Consider the following 17530-nt stretch of genomic DNA (forward strand, 5'->3'; position numbering starts at 1 on the left):
CATGCATCCGAGGAAGTGAGCTGTAGCTCACGAAAGCTCATGCTCAAATAAATTGGTTAGTCTCTAAGGTGCCACAAGTACTCCTTTTCTTTTTACTTATTAAAAACGTCTAATCAATGCATTTTATTCTAATAAATGATAGCTTATCTAAACCTGCTATAGAAGTAATTTGGTTCAAAACACATTCACATGGAAGAAAAACTATACCAATGCTCAATTGTAGCTCTTAACCTGGTTACTAGAAATGTGCATCAGATATGTTATCTCCTGAAAAGCAAAGATTTGAGCTCTAAGTCTGAGTTCTTGCAGCTCTGATCCAGAGACAACACTGATGAGAAAAGACTGAAGGCAAAGAATATTCCCCATATAATGTATCTCTCTTACAGTGAAGTCATTTATGTTCACAAAACAGCTTCGCAGTAATTGGATTTTCACTATATTCAAAACTGCAAATTGCACAATGCAGTGCACTGAAACAATTTGGGACTTTGATTCTTCTGTCCTGTCCTTCACTATAGATGTAGTTTCACAGAAACTGAGCTCATTATAATTGAATTCTCCTTTATTTCAGCACAAACCACGCTAGCATGGGAAATTAATAGGGAAAGGATGGCAGAAGAATTTATAAAATATATAAAAATGATTTGGGGATAGTATATAATTTACAGTATATGTATAGGTAGTTCTTAATTATTATCTTTTGTTAGTTTGGTCTGCTCTGGAGTCAGAGCAAGTCAGACTGGAATGAAGAACATGAAAGCAAATCTGAAGATGTGTGGCATGGAGAGCTAAAAGAAGAGTAAAGACTATTAACACTGATAAGAGCAAACCCTTGACTGAAGCTTGAAAAATGTGATGAGCTCAGAATAAGAAGAACAAACAAGAATAAAGGATCAAGGAAGGCAAGAAAAGGGATTAGAGTTTTACAACAGTGACTTGTTCATTATCTAAATATTCAGATCACTGTAAATGGTCAACTTTAATCCCACTGTTAGATTGTTCAATGAGATTGTACATGGTAGATACTCTCAGAAGTAGTAAACGGTAATACCAATTACTTCAAGTTAGTGAGTTTCAAGAAGTGAAGATGATAGCTATACACAGAAAAATTAAGCTTATTTTTTGTGCTTTATTCTTAAGTAAAAGTAGTTACCCATTGATACAGGATTCCCACATACTTTACCCTTCATTTCAGTACACTGTTTCAGTATATAAAATAACAAGACTTGAGCTAAATGAGAGGCATTCCCACCTCTGATGCATAAAAAATAGACATGTTAACATAAAATTGCACTTTAAAGGAAAGGAAAAGCAAAAGTTTGACCTACCTACCCCTACATCAGCAGTGAGAAACCAAAGAGGACAGACAAGCACTAGATGCCCTTCCCTGCTATGCCTGTTCATTTCATTCTTGGGTGCAGGCAACAAAATTTAAAATACTGAGCAGACAGAGACCATTACAAATGTAGTAGACAGACTCTTCAGGGAAGCATGTAACATACATGTGTGTCTCGCCTCAGAAAGGTAGCATGTTATGTGAATGTGTGTCTAGATTCAGCAGGGTATGTTCATGTGCACAGCTGGTATACCAGAGAGATAATGTGCACGGGATTGGTTATTTTAAACTGCAGTTCTACCATTGCTTTTTGAGAAGAGTAAAGGTATAGGTTACCAGTGTGTAAGTGCTTCAGTGCTCAAATTTTAAAAAAAAACATTCATACTTAAGGGATCACTAGACCATTGGGAGCAGATTCATAAAATTTTAAATGAAGCTCAGAATTGTTCCCTGCAAGCCTTGAAAATGTTCATAGAGTCATAGAATCATAGAATATCAGGGTTGGAAGGGACCTCAGGAGGTCATCTGGTCCAACCCCCCTGCTCAAAGCAGGACCAATCCCCAACTAAATCATCCCAGCCAGGGCTTTGTCAAGCCTGACGTTAAAAACCTCAAAGGAAGGAGATTCCACCACCTCTTGGTAACACATTCCAGTGCTTCACCATCCTCCTAGTGGAAAAGTTTTTCCTAATATCCAACCTAAACCTCCCCCACTGCAACTTGAGACCATTACTCCTCGTTCTGTCATCTGCTACCACTGAGAACAGTCTAGATCCATCCTCTTTGGAACCCCCTTTCAGGTAGTTGAAAGCAGCTATCAAATCCCGCCTCATTCTTCTCTTCCGCAAACTAAACAATCCCAGTTCCCTCAGCCTCTCCTCATAAGTCATGTGTTCCAGTCCTCTAATAATTTTTGTTGCCCTCCGCTGCACTCTTTCCAATTTTTCCACATCCTTCTTGTAGTGTGGGGCCCAAAACTGGACACAGTACTTCAGATGAGGCCTCACCAATGTCGAATAGAGGGGAACGATCACATCCCTCGATCTGCTGGCAATGCCCCTACTTATACAGCCCAAAATGCTGTTAGCCTTCTTGGCAACAAGGGCACACTGTTGACTCATATCCAGCTTCTCGTCCACTGTAACCCCTAGGTCCTTTTCTGCAGAACTGCTGTCTAGCCATTCGGTCCCTAGTCTGTAGCGGTGCATGGGATTCTTTCATCCTAAGTGCAGGACTCTGCACTTGTCCTTGTTGAACCTCACCAGATTTCTTTTTGCCCAATCCTCTAATTTGTCTAAGTTCCTCTGTATCCTATCCCTACCCTCCAACCTATCTACCACTCTTCCCAGGTCAGTGTCTTCTTCAAACTTGCTGAGGGTGCAATCCACTCCATCCTCCAGATCATTAATGAAGATATTGAACAAAACTGGCCCGAGGACCGACCCTTGGGGCACTCTGCTTGATGCCAGCTGCCAACTAGACATGGAGCCATTGATCACTACCCGTTGAGCCCGACAATCTAGCCAGCTTTCTATCCACCTTATAGTCCATTTGTCCAGCCCATACTTCTTTAACTTGCTGGCAAGAATACATGTTCCTACAATGCAAGGAAAAACTGATGTTAACCTCATTGGTAGGTGCATCAGACAAAATGTATCAGGTACAAATAATTGTGATGTTACATTAGGATTGCAGTGAAATGGTATAATATCAACAAAAAGTTGCAGCACAGATGCTGGAATATAGGAGTAGCAGTGAAGCTGTTAGGCTAAATGTAATAGTGGCTGCGAGTTTTTTACATTTCTTTTTAATTTTTTAAAAGTAAATATACAGTACGAATACTGTAACATAATACTATAAGGCAGTGTTACCAGTGAAATGTAAAACAACAGCTTAATTGGTACTCCGTGGACTTTACTATACTATATGCAGAATCTTAAAGGAAACAAATGGCATACAAAAATATATGCAATTGATTTACGTGTTATTTGCCACAGTAGCATTCATGTGAGGCTATATTCTGTTCAAAGTTATAGTAATTAACTTAATCAACTCGATTGATTAAAGTGAGTTTGCACAAGTGTAACTGAAAGCAAGAAGGGAAGGGCAGAGCTCTTTCTGTATGAAGCAGTTTGTTTTTCATACCATATTACACCAGAGCATCAGCAGTAAACATGATCCTTGCAACCACAGATTTGGCTGAACTGGCCCTACACACAAAATATCCATGGGAGATCAGACAGGAGAATTTTTTTCTTACAACTGTTTATGATATGGTCTCTTGTATATAAGAGATCTTTAATATCTAGATTTTTTACACAGTAAAATGCACCAGATATTTTGGCATTGTTGTCCGTTACCTTCTCATGTATGCTAAAGAGCCTCATATATCTCTAGACACTACTCATGTAACTCCCATGAGTATCAGTGGAGGGGAGAAGAGACTCAGGACTGCATACAAAAAATCCTGTTGAAGCTTTTCTGAATTAAATAATTCAGTGACTTTTCTCCTCCAAAATGCTCAGGCATGTAATTGAGTAGTGATGCTGCTGACAGACTATTAATGATGATGATATTGGCAGTTAGTACTATATTGAAACTGTATATAAAATTCCAGTCAAATCAGTCTATGAGAAGAAAACAGCACTTTACCATTTTAGTATATATATTTTTGCACACTACTCAGTGTTTACCAAAACTATCCACATAGGATACTGATGTACCTATATCTTTTGGGTACTTGTTGTTTTAAGAATTACAACAAAATAAAACTTCCAGAACACAATTAAAAGTCTTTAGGAAACCTGTTGCCTTTGTGAACTTTTTGAATTAAATTAAAACCTGTTACTGAAGTTGTAACTCTGCCAACAGAAAATACACAGCATCGTATCTGTGTCTGGGTCTTTTGTAATAAACCTAAAACCTTGCTTAGGTGGATAGTAATATTCCTCTGTGCCTCATATGAGTTTGTTAAAAATTTGCTCAGGTAGGTTGAAATATTATCCTCCAGAAGTGGAATCATGGGACCTACTTCTGCATAAAATATACCTCACATAAAATCGACTGTTTTATTGCAAGAGTTAAATACTGGATTGTTTCAGAAAGGTGCTCCAATAATATACTTACATGTTTTTCTTATTGTTCTCACACTGTAAAATAAAGCATTATTTTTAGAAAAGTTACCTGAGAAATGTTTTATTAAATGTTGGTATCATTGAAATTTACTATGCCAATATGTACAAAATACTCATTTGTATATGTACTCAAACACAGTTAGCCATTGTTTATACTATTTTCACTCATACAGTGTGCCTAGGTGGACTGCTGTATATATTATTGGTTTTGAGGGTTTTTTTATTATTGACTTGAAATTCAGTAATGTTTACAGAATTTGTCAGTCTGCATCAGTCCCTTGCTGACCACTTTATTATGTACACATGATACGTTATAGAGATTGTAAACATGATGTATTTTAAATGTGATTTCTTTGTGCCCCATGCATATAGAAATACAAAACATAAATGATTAATGGTAGCACTGTTTTGTTAAAGTATAATTAGCTGGGTTTGTTCTGATAAACTGTACTCTAACTACTAACTGTAAAATTAAGGTGAATAGAGATATAATAAATAGGAAATGTAATCAGCTTCTTAATTATGTGGTTGACCTTCACGAACAGTAGCAACTGCAATGAATTGCACAAAAGTGCCATAGCCAGCTAACTTATGTGGTCGCAAATACTGTTAATCATGGCAATTTAAAAACAAATTCAAGATCCATTAATGAATATAAGCTTCCTCCCCTTTCCTACTGGGGGTTTCACAGTTGTGTGTGGATCTCTTAGACAGTTCTGTTCGATAGGACTCAGCTACCAGAATGCACAGCTGATGTAAAGAGAGCTTTTTTTCTCTCTGAATTATTCAATTGCTTGTTTTCTGTTTAGATACCTGCCTGTTTTCATATGATTGTCCTGTCATGCATGTCACATTGCATGCATATTCTACTGATTTGGATTTTATGCACTCCAATTATCATTTCAGTGTTAACTTGAGGGGGAATGTTGGGATGTTGAGAGAGGAGAATAAATTACCAATCACTGCTTTGCTCTGAGACCAAGGATGATGGCAGTTGATAATAGGTTTTCTGTTTAAATTTAAGATGAACTTGTGTTTAATAGAAAAATTGTATGAATCTGCGTACCGTTCTATTGTACAGTTTTGTTTGGTGCCTGCAATAGTTATATGTCCTCCCATTTTCTTCTTGAGTTGTCACATGAAGTGGGGTTGCCATATAGTACTGCTAACTGACTACTTCAGCCATACAGCTGCCAGTCCCATTATTGTTCAAATAACAATTGACACAGTGCTCATTGGTCACCTCACAAACCTTCTCTTCTAATTTTCCTCTCATCAGGGGACAGCTGCTCCAAAAAGGAGCAGCTTACTTGGCATAGTATGACACTGGAAATATATTGGTACCTTATCCACAGCAGATTTAATCTTCTCTGTTGCAATTCTATATTTAACCAGGGATGGATCATTAATTCTCAGTGTATGTCACTACCCCACCCATACACACAGACACTTTTACTCTTGCATGGAGGAGGAGGAATGGGCCTCCCAAAAATCCTTATAAAAGTTAGGTGTTGGTGTCAGATTTGTTATTCCTCTTAAACTGTATTTATTTTCCATCAGTCATTTTGCTTTAATGTAAAAGTCACAGGCCTGTTTTTTGACTATGAGGGAAATGGTAAGGAATATTATTATTTCAGTGACCCTTGTACTGCTATTCTAAGGACATCCAGAGTTTTCCCAGCTGATGGAACCATCTTGACGACTTGCCAAGAAACAGACGGGCTGAACCTAATTTGCATGCAGCTGAGGGCTGAATTTGTTTGCATACAGTTGAACAAACGTAGCCACTCATCTTCAGTACAGAGTAGTGGCCTGTGCAGAGTGCAAATCCAAATGTGCCGTTCACAGTTATTGAGCATGTGAGCAGTAGTCCGTTGCATGCTGGAACATATAATCTTCACAGGCTCTAACAACACTGTATTAAAATTGAAGACTGCTGTGGATGTACGCTATAACTAAAGGGCTTCCCCCTCACCCCATTTATATAGTGGCATAGCTGTGCATAGTACTTTACAAACCCACAGGAGGATGAAGGCCAGCCCAAGAATCTTACAATCTAAAGTACACACATAATACAAATGATACAAATTTAGATGCAGTAGCTCCTGGGAGATGTTGAGCTACCAGTGGTCAGAAAGTTTGACTACCTTGGTATATAAGCTATCCTCTGGCATTGTATTTTATTCAATACAATGAGCCCATTGTAGTGAATTAGGTCAGTTAAACAGACTGTCAAGTCCCATAATCTTTCTTTAGATACATTGTAGGCAGGTTTTTTTACTTTTTCTACTACACCTAATTTTTGGTTTGGTACCATATATCATTTCACCCTGTGGCTAATCCTGAAGCAAGATATACATTCAGTTTTTTTATCCTGGACTCTTTACCAAAGTAGCAGAAAAACTTTGGAAAGGGTGAAGCCAGCTGATCCATTGATACTCTTCTGTCTCAGGATCCGTCAGTTACTGGTAGAAATCTTCCCATGTGTGATAGAAGGAAGGTAAATAGTACAATAGCTGGATTACCAGGCCTTGGAAAGAATGGGCATCAGTTTTCACGTTTGTTTTGGTAGTTACTGTGTCAGTAAGGTGCCTAGAAAAAAGATTGTTATAATTACAGGGCACTCTTATTCTTTTTATCCTTTTTAGGTTACAGAGGACAGAAGGGGGAAAGAGGTGAGCCTGGTATTGGACTCCCAGGTAATCCTGGTCCACCTGGACCTTCAGGTAAATGTCTCTAGCTTTATCATTGTAAAACAAATACACCCTCTTTGGACGTGATTCTGATCTCACACCAGTTTTATACCAGTATGACTCCATTGATTTTTATAAGGTAACCCCTGATTTTCTTTGGTTTGAGGTCAGAATCAGACTCCATGCCTCTTGCGTTTAGTTGGTGTGAAGGAGCAGGCTTTTGAGGATACCAAGAGGCTCACCATATGCACAGTGATGATGTCTATGCTAATTGCTATCTTTATTTTATCAGCCACTGGTGTGCCAGGCCCGCCAGGCACTCCAGGTTCCCAGGGGCCTCCAGGGCTGAGCGGAAGGTGCAACCCAGCAGATTGTTACTATCATGTATCTCAGGCTCGACAGCGTGCCAGTGGGAAATAAACAGCCCTCCAGAGACACTTTGGTTCATGTTTATACCTTATTTCTTTTTATGAATCAATTTAATCTTCATAATACTTAGTGCATTTTTGTCCATATGTATATTCTACAATATATAGACATTTTATAGAGCACTTAGATCGAGCCTTTTACTACATTAATTGCTGTGTCAGCGTTTTGAAATGATTTTGTGAGTTCATTCCATGTGTTATATTTTTTACTGTTTCTCTGGTTTAGAGAGGCAACAGGCCCAAATAGTTCTTATGAGCTTTTCTCTTCAAACAAAATTTATTTTCTTACAACTTGATGATCTTAAGACAGTACAGATTTTTCAGTCTTGTTAATGCTGGTTTTATTCATCTTATCACAGACTGTATTACAGTTGTAGAGTTTTTAAATTCACATGTTCACAATGAAGTTTATCTTCTTAGGTAGCGTGCTGGGGAACTCTGTTCATACGAAATGTTACTATTCACTTCAGAAAGTCATGGCATAGGTTTCCACACCCAGCTGACCAATGCTTATGAAGCACACCCAGGACATTCAAGCTTGCTTGAATTGCTTCTGTGGAGCCAAAGGGGGAAATGTTATGATATCCTCTCTACCCTTGTGAACCATATTGCTGGATTCAGATTGTCTGGAAATTTATCCTATCTGGTCAATAAAGGCATTTTCTGTCACTGAATGATAATCCAGTTCAGAACTGGCTCATTCACTTAACTTCAGGTGCATAAATCCAAGATGGCCAGTTGCTGGGGTTTGGCTTTATTTTTAGCTTGGAACTAAATTAGTGATGGCACATCCTTCAACAAATAGTTATAATCATATAATATGTGGTCTCCTACTTGTCTACACTCAAATTGATCTGGTAGGCAGGCATACCAGGATATCGGTACAGGGACAGATTAGAATGCAAGAAAACTAGTTGGCTGGCACTAGATGGCTTGGAAACATGTGAAATTCACTTTGGAAAGGCATCATGGAGCATAACTGGATGCCGTTTAGAAATGCTTTGTGTGACTCTTACCGTGGCAGATGCTATCACTAGAAAGCGAAATAGAATGAAGTGAAATGAATCCTACAGACATTTAAGAAGTGGACCATTTAGCAAATGGTCAACAACAATCAATAAAATGTTCAGTCTTGCAGGGCTAATGAAAAGAGGCTTTTTTCTCCCCAAGATACCCTCTGGATTATATGAAACAGATGAAGCCAGATCATCTGAATATTAGCATCATTCATTCCCTGGGATAGATGTAGGGTTTGACAAGTTTTATAGTTTCATAGAGTTTAAGACCATCAGGGACCTTCAGATCATCTAATCTCACTTGAAACTATCGTGCTCGAAAGTGAAAATGCTATTAGCAGAGCACAGATAGCTGTAATCAAGGACCACAAAGTAAATTGGTGGGGATGGTGGAAAACAAAGCTCTATCGTATCAGCGGTTTGTTAGTAGTTCTCTTGGATTCTGCTCAGCTAAGTGGTTATATACAGTATGAGCTACGGGAGACAATATTTCTTGATCCACAACTATCAGGGGATTGTTGCCAAATCTTGGACTTTCGGACTCCAAAAGAGACATCCAGAAGAATTTTTCTTTTTACTTTTGAATGCAAATTGGGCATTAGAGAAGCTGAAGTGTGGATGCCTTCAGAGAACCTGCAGTGAAAATGAAATTTGGTTTGAATAGGATTCCTATCAAGTATATCTAGATTGAGACAGATTTTTAAAATGGGTTGCTTTGTTCAGATGCACCCATGACTGTATGGTTCAAATTCTCTTCTGGCATAATTCCGTTAAAGTCAGCAAATTTATACCAGCAGAGAAATTGGACGTATATGTTTTCAGTTTGCTTACATGAACTGCTGGTCAGGTATATTGCATGGGTATTTTTTAAAGTTGATTTATTTGTACTTCTCTAGTGATTCCAAATCTTATTTAAAATATTCAAAATATTTTTTTAACTTTAATTTTAAACTTCACTTCCTGTGTTAATACCAAAAAAGGTATTAGAAAATGACATGATTAGAATCTTTATGAACTTGTTCCCTTTCTAGAATGCTATACAGAACAGTGTATATAGATATATTACTTGGTGTTATCTGTATATTTTGGGCATTTTCGTGACTGAACTACAACTCTGAAAGCTAGTAACTTATCTAGCCTGATTTTATAAATGTTAATTTACTTGAATTTTAAAAAGATTATTTTTTCATACACATTTGCAACAGGTGCTCTCTCTCCCCCCATTTTTGACTCATTATTAGAGTTTTTAAAATCTGTATTTGAACATTTTGAAGTTCTCCATCAGTAACTGTGTTGGTAATGATTAATTTATTTCACACTGTCTTTTTGGTTAATGATTTTTCATTTTCATATAGACTCAATTTAATTTCTCGTGAGAAAAAGGGCGCTTTGTAATATCAGATACCTGTATACCATTTCCAAGCTGCTGAGCCACATTCTGTGTTTGGATAGAATGGCGTCATTCTGGATTAACTCTGCTTTTATCCTGAGTTATTTCAGTTTTACACGATTAGAATTGAAAGCAGAATGTGGCCTGAAACATGCTTCTCATTTGGCAGGGTTTTATCTTTAAAATTTTTTTTGCGGTTTCAGATGAATGTTTCCTTGATTTACACCTGTTTTGAGGATTTTGCTTTTCTTCTTCAATTTCATTTATATGTTTAAAAAACGTGTGCTACAGGAAATGTTGCCTAATACAAGAGGATTATCTTTCTGAGAGCTCGAGGTATTTTTCTGAACTAGGATTTTTTTAGCTGGAACTATATTTAGAATTGAAATATGATGAGAATTTTCTTGAAGTGGCTGGTATATTTGGAACTATTTTGATTTGCTTCAGGAAAGTAATAAAGCTGCTGTGGCTTAGTTAATGTCAAACCCTTTCAGAGTTATTCAGAGCCTGTGTTATATACCTCCTTTTGTCCACGTGGTGGTACTCAGGACACTTTTGTTAGTGCAAAGGCTTGAACAGAGACTGAACTCTAAAAATGGAAGGCAGGAAACAGTGCAATGTAGATACATTACATCTTGTGCCATCTTTCCACTTTTATCCTTGAGCCTAATATATTTTTTCTAAAATGTACAGTTTGTTTTTAGACAACAGTGTTTGCAAAAAATACTGCCTTTATTGGATGAATATTTCCAGGTTATATGATATAGGTTTTGTTTGTGTTTTGTATATGCATATAATGCAGGAGACTATATAGTAACAAAACATGTCACTTCTAGACATCAATTTATTTCCAGCATAAGGGTATGCATCTTTAAGGGAGCAGTAAGTCTATTGGAGTATTAAGTAAATCTTAAGAGTAAGGTGCTTTTAAAAATCAAGTAGCATTGCAAACTACTTGTGATCTTTTACATTAATGTTTTTAATACATGGATATTTTGTATAAATAAATTGTACTTGGTAAAATAAGCACATAGGTTTCTGTAGCATAGTATTAGGATGGGTTTCTCTTGTTATCAATGCTCCCTTTGTGTTTTCTGATCATATGTATTATTGACAAATATACATGTTTACCTGATAGGTAAGGCTAAATGTGAAGTAATTTCTTAACTCACTGATAACCATTTCATAAAATATTTTAGTGCTTCTGATTGTCACGATGGTGAGTTATTACTTTTCATGTCAGCCTGTGCCCAGCTTTATGGAATACAGCATCTGTTTCTTTTCTTTGGCCTTTTTATAGTATTTTATGTGTTGTCTGTAGTGTTACATAACAGTTGTATGAAGAAACATGATCGAGATGGTTTATATTATACACACATCTGTTTTTCAAATATACTGCAATGCCATCTAAGGTCTTTGAATTTTATCTATTTACTAAAATGACTGTTGCGATATAAAATTGTTATTGTTCAAATCTTAGAAATCAAAGATTAAAGTTGACATTAATTTTTACTGAATAATTTTCACTTCATATTCTGTATATATCAAGAAGCATAAATTTATCTCTGAAATGTGGCACGCAGGCCAAAACTAAAATAGATCCAGAAGTACATCATATCTAAATCCAGCTCCATCTACCATGTTTGGTATGGCTTATGAAGGCTTACAAATTTAACTATGACTTTGTCTCAAAAATTTGTGGTTCAAGTGGAAAATCCAAGCTTTATAATACCATAAGAGAATGTGTATAACATATGGCATGCTAACAGAAATGTTATGTGTTAATAGACCAAAACAAAACAATATAATCTACAAAGATTTTGAGACTTCTGTCTTAGAAAAGTGATACATTTAATTACATACTGAATTTTTCACTGTAAATATATTTTGTCTCAGTTCACTGTTTGAAGAATTTGATGATGCACTGTATTTTGTTGTTGTATTTACTTTTCAAATAACATTTAGCTGTCATTGAATTCATCACAGTACATGCATACTGACAAATAGAGCCTTGGAAATCTGCAGATATCCATGGACCATGTTTGTGGATCGTGAATCAGATGTGGATACAAATTTTGTATCCACATCAAGGCTCTAGTGATAAACATTATACATACCTCTTGGCCCCATTAATTTTTTTCCTCAGCATTTAAAGTTCAGTTCAGTGCATACATGTTAAGTGGATCACAAGATATCCTTCACTGCCTTGTACCTTGCATGGTCATTTACATCTGTGTCAGATCCTACCAGATGAGAACAGTAATGGTTTATACCCATTTCGTAGATGTGACAATGACAACACAAGGTTCAGAGTCAGGTAGCCTTTCCCTTTCTTGTCTCTTAAAGCACAAAAGAGATCATTAAGGCCAGGTTCAGTGGAAGAACCATCGACCTAGCTACCACCTCTCAGGGAAACTGATTAACTTCAGCTACAGGAGAACCTCTCCCATTGCTGTAGTAAGTGTCTACACGGACGCGCTGCTGCAGCGCAGCTGTATCAGAGTAGCTGTGCTGCGGTAGCAGTTTAAGTGTAGACATAGCCTCAGCCACAAATGAGTAAATTTAAGTTTTGCTCTTCCCTATGGCCAGTATTTTCAAATGTAATTGCCTACAGTTAAATATCTGGGCTGAAATCATGGCTTCTTTGAAGTCAATGGGAGTTTAACTTCAGCGGAGCCAGGATTTCACTCCTAATCTGTGTATGGACACCTCAGTGTGGACTGATTTTTCAGAGGTTCCACGGACTTCCATCGTAGTTACAGGTAGATACTCAGCCCATCTGAAAATCAGATAATCTAGTTACTTGTCTACATATGGGTTAATATAGGTGCCTATTTTTAGATACCTGCATTTGAAAATTTTATATAAATGTCCAACTCTCCCATGAGGAAAAGAGCACAGGGGCTAGATGGAGTTTGAAAGGGCACTTGGCAGCATTTTGACCAGTAATGATTATTTTCTTCTCAAGATAAAGTTAGCTGCCTCAGCAAGCTCACTGCACCTATTGTCTTTAAGGTTTTCAGTCTTTATCGATAATTTCACAGAAATGCAGATTACGGCAAGGTTTTCTTCTTACTATAACTATATTCAAATTAAAGAACTGAAAAATAAAGGATTATGACAAAATTAAAATGGGAGTGGAAAGGGCCTTGTAAAAGAAGAGAACTGATGTACATCTTGTCTCTCTTCCGTCTCTTTGTTGCCTGTGACACTGTAACAGAGAACACAGTGACCTTATTTTAAGCAACAGATTAGAGAAAGGAAGCAAAGTACTCATGGCCAGTTAATAATACCAAATCCAGTGGCATCCATCATCTCCTTGACATATCCAGTCATCAGGTCAAGGTTTCACGCAATTACTCCAGCAATTAAAAACATATTTGTATGAGTGTGATATTTTCTTGTACCATGTAGCATAACTACTAGCTGCTACTAGGAAAAATTCATAATGTCTATCAAACCAAGACACAGAGTCCATTGGTCCAAAAGGACTTAAGCACCTAAACTGCCACTTTAGGTACCTAAATCCCAGAATCAGGGCCTTCCTCCTTTTCCCCTCCCCACACCTATCTTCTTGCAAAAATGGCATAGGCACCTAACCTCAAGAGAGGTTTTGCAGCTGAGAATTCCAAGCAGAGGGAGGTACCTCCCTCCAGCCCAGAGTTAGGCTGAGGGGCAGGGCTTAGAACACACACCTCTTCTTTACATCTCCTATTAGGTAACTTTGGTGAGCAGCCACGTAGCACACTGGTTTTTTTTAATGCCATTCTGAGGCACCTGGCTCTCCCCGTCCATTCTGCACGGAGGCTTTTTGAATCCCAGTGATTTTTTAGCTATAATGAAGCTGAGCATTACCATACTTACATTTTTTGTAGCCCATGGTTTCTCGCTCCGTCTCTTTCTTCCTGACAAAGTAGTCTTGTTTCATCTAGTGCCTTTTTCCTCAGAGGGAGCTCTAGAGTGGTGGCAGAAAGCCAGATTCCACTCTTTTACATCCATGCAACCTCAGATCCAAGAAATGAAATATTTGCAGCACTCAAAATCTCTACTCTATAGTAACCCAACTGTCCAGACCAACAATAAACCATGACTAAAAATAAAGCACCTGTAATCAACTGTTAGAATCATAGAACAATAGGATTAGAAGGGACCGCAGGGTCATCTAGTCTAACCCTCTGCCAAGATGAAGGATTTGTTATATCTAAACCATCCAAGACAGATGGCTATCCAGCCTCCTTTTGTAAGCATCCAGTGAAGAAGCTTCCACAACCTCCCTAGGCAGTCTGTTTCATTGTCCTACTGTTCTTACAGTTGGGAAGTTTTTCCTGAGATTTAATCTAAATCTGCCATGCTGTAGTTTAAACCCATTTCCTCTAGTCCTGCCCTCTGTGGCAAAAGAGAACAACTTTTCTCCCTCTTTTTTATGGCAACCTTTCAAGTATTTGAAGACCGGTATCATACCCTTCAACCCCCATTTAGCTCCTCTTTTCCAAGCTAAACATACCCAGTTCCTTCAGCCTTTGCTCATATGACTTGGATTTCATCCCTTTGATCATCTTTGTCACTCACCTCTGGATCCTTCCCAGTTTCTCCACATTGTTTCAGTACATTGGTGACCAAAACTGGATGCAGTGCTCCAGCTGAGGCCCAACCAACACCAAGTAAAGCGCTATTATCACCTCCTCTGACTTGCATGCTATGTCTCTGTTAATGCGACATAAAATTGCATTTGCTTCTTTTTGCAACAGTGTCGCATTGCTGAGGCTCTGTCTACACTATGACTTATGTCAGTATAACTTTGTTGCTCAGGGGTGTGAGAAAAAATCCCCCTGAGTGACATAAATTACACTGACATAAGCGCTGGTTTGGACAGCGCTATGCTGGCGGGAGCACTTTTCCCATCAACATGGCTATCGCTGCTCGTTGGGGGTGGATTAATTAAGTCAATGGGAGAGCTCTTTCCCGTCGTCTTAGAGCTACTACACTAGACAGCTGAGAATGGTGCAGTTGCATTGATACAGCTGCACTGCTATAAGCTCTCTAGTATAGACATAGCCTGACTTGTATTGGGGTTGTGATTCACCACAACTCTCAGATCGTTCTCCGCAGTGCTGCTGCCAAGCCAGTTATCCCCCATTCTGTATTTGTGCATTTGGTTTTTCTTCCCTAAATGTAGCACCTTACATTTGTCATTTTGTTGGCTATAGCCCAGCTCTCCAATTTATCAAGATTCCTCTGAATTTTTGCTCTATCCTCCAAAGCATTGTCAAACCCCCTCCCCAGCTTTGTGTCATCTGCAAATTTAATCAAAAAGCTATCTATTCCTACATTCAGGTCATTAATAAAGATGTTAAACAACATAAGACCCAGAACCTATCCCTGTGGAACCCCACTTGAGACCTCCCTCCAATCTGACCCCTTTCCATTAATAGTTACTCGTTGTTTAGCCAATATATATATCCACTTAATGGTAGTTCCACCAAGCCCATATTTCTCCAGCTTACTTATCAGAATGTCATGTGGGACTGTGTCGAAAGCCTTGCTGAACTCCAGGTATAATTGCAATTCTTAAATAGCAATGAAAAAAATGCATGTAAATCATTCACACTGAATGTCTTTTAGATAAGTATTTGAAAAGGGAATGACTGGGAGCACCTGTGCCCAACATCAAGTGCCTCCTGCCCTGAGAGTGGAGAACCACTGATGCCTCTTGGTGCAATTGCACATGCTGCAGTTCTTTGGCTGATAGCCTAATAAGTGATCCATCAGACTAGACATATTAATTGAATCCTGATCTGAGTGTGATGAGTTGATTAATCATAAGCAGGTATTACATTTGTATTTAACAGGAAGCAATATTTTGCTGCTGTTTCACATGTTGATAAGGCCTCAGCTGGAGCATTGCGTCCAGTTCTGGGTGCCACATTTCAGGAAAGATGTGGACAAATTGGAGAAAGTCCAGAGAAGGGCAACAAAAATTAGTAAAGGTCTAGAAAACATGACCTATGAGGGAAGATTGAAAAAAACTGAGTTTGCTTAGTCTTAGGAAAGAGAAGACTTACAGGGGACATGATAACAGTTTTCAAGTACGTAAAAGATTGTTACAAGGAGGAGGGAGAAAAATTGTTCTTCTTAACCTCTGAGGATAGGATAAGAAGCAATGGGCTTAAACTTCAGCAAGGGAGGTTTAGGTTGGACATTAGGTAAAACTTCCTGTCAGGGCGGTTAAGCCTGGAATAAATTGCCTAGGGAGGTTGTGGAATCTCCATCATTGGAGGTTTTAAGAGCCAGTTAGACGACACCTGTCAGGAATGGTCTAGTTACTACTTAGTCCTGCCTTGACTGCAGGGGACTGGACTAGATGACCTATTGAGGTCCCTTCCAGTCCTACACTTCTGTGATTCTATGCTTAACCTGGAGTGCAGTAGAGCTAATTGTGCTATTTCTCATTATGCAATCAGATTATAGAAACTAATCATACCCCTGATTAGTGACTCCCATTAGACTTAACTCACTGTTGTGTCAGAGATTTGGAATGAAAATCAAAGGTAGGGGATGCCAGCACTTCTTCAGCTCTTTTCTTGTTAAGTGTCAATGAGCTTCTATTTGTTTTGGGCAATGTCCACATTATAGACTCTGCTTAACAGTACCCATGTCACTTCTTCTTTTCTTTGTTTCCTTGTTCTTTCTTGATATTTCCACTTGGATTTTTATATACATATAGATTACATATGGTTGTCATCCATATATATTGTGACCAGTGAGACCTCAGTCCATGTTGCATATACTTGACTATTCATGGAACTGAGGATTTACTGGTCAGTTTTATTTTGCTTTTTAAACTAGAAATTCATTTTCCAGTTCAGCTCCAAAGTAGAAATTCTGCTGCAAAATCATAAGTTATCCACTTAACTGAAGTTTGCATTGAATTGAACCCAGGATGTCAAATGTGTTTATTGTAATAGTTCTATTTTATTTATTTATTTTATATATGTGGTTAAGTTTTCTACCTTACATCGGTCATTTCTATTGTGGAATTTTTAGCATTTTAAGATGGTAATAATTTTTTTAAAGCAGTTGGATGTTTTTTGTATTTAAAATGTTTCTTTTTCTTCCACTTCTTCCTGATGTTACTATATTACATTTGGAGATATAGTTTTCAGTCTGTTATCAGGTTTTTCTGTCCTTGTAACAGTTTTACACATTTTATTACATTGATATAGTCCAAATAAAAGTTTGTTGGTGAAACTATAACATTGTATTCATCTTCTATTGAATTCACTGTGGTCCCTGTTCTTTGAGGAGCTAAGCAATCACAGGAAATTGAAAGTACTCAGCACCTCTCAGGATTGCACCTTCCTCTTAAACTAGTTGGGGTTTTTCAATAAAAGTGGATTTATCTGTGGAAAACACCAGCCAACTTCTACTTACTAATTAACCATCCTTTGTGGGTGAACAAATTAATTGCCTTACATAAAAGTGCTGAGCTGTATTTCCAAAGAATCAAACTCCCTGGGGCAGATCCTGCATTGT

General features: G+C 37.9%; 1 protein-coding gene across 4 annotated transcripts in view; it reads left to right on the forward strand.

The window, feature by feature from the left end:
* The window catches only part of COL19A1 (collagen type XIX alpha 1 chain), a 337142-nt gene extending 320076 nt beyond the window's left edge, over positions 1-17066 (forward strand). For all 4 annotated transcript variants that reach the window (XM_073336362.2, XM_078852102.1, XM_078852101.1 and 1 more), the window contains 2 exons: positions 7119-7196; positions 7456-17066. In XM_073336362.2, coding sequence (XP_073192463.1) covers positions 7119-7196; positions 7456-7583 — 206 coding nt within the window. In that variant the 3' untranslated portion in view covers positions 7584-17066. The remainder of the gene's footprint in view (positions 1-7118; positions 7197-7455) is intronic.
* Positions 17067-17530: the final 464 nt, after the last annotated feature.

The sequence above is a fragment of the Lepidochelys kempii genome, chromosome 3 (assembly GCF_965140285.1).
Source record: "Lepidochelys kempii isolate rLepKem1 chromosome 3, rLepKem1.hap1, whole genome shotgun sequence".
NCBI lineage: Eukaryota > Metazoa > Chordata > Testudines > Cheloniidae > Lepidochelys > Lepidochelys kempii.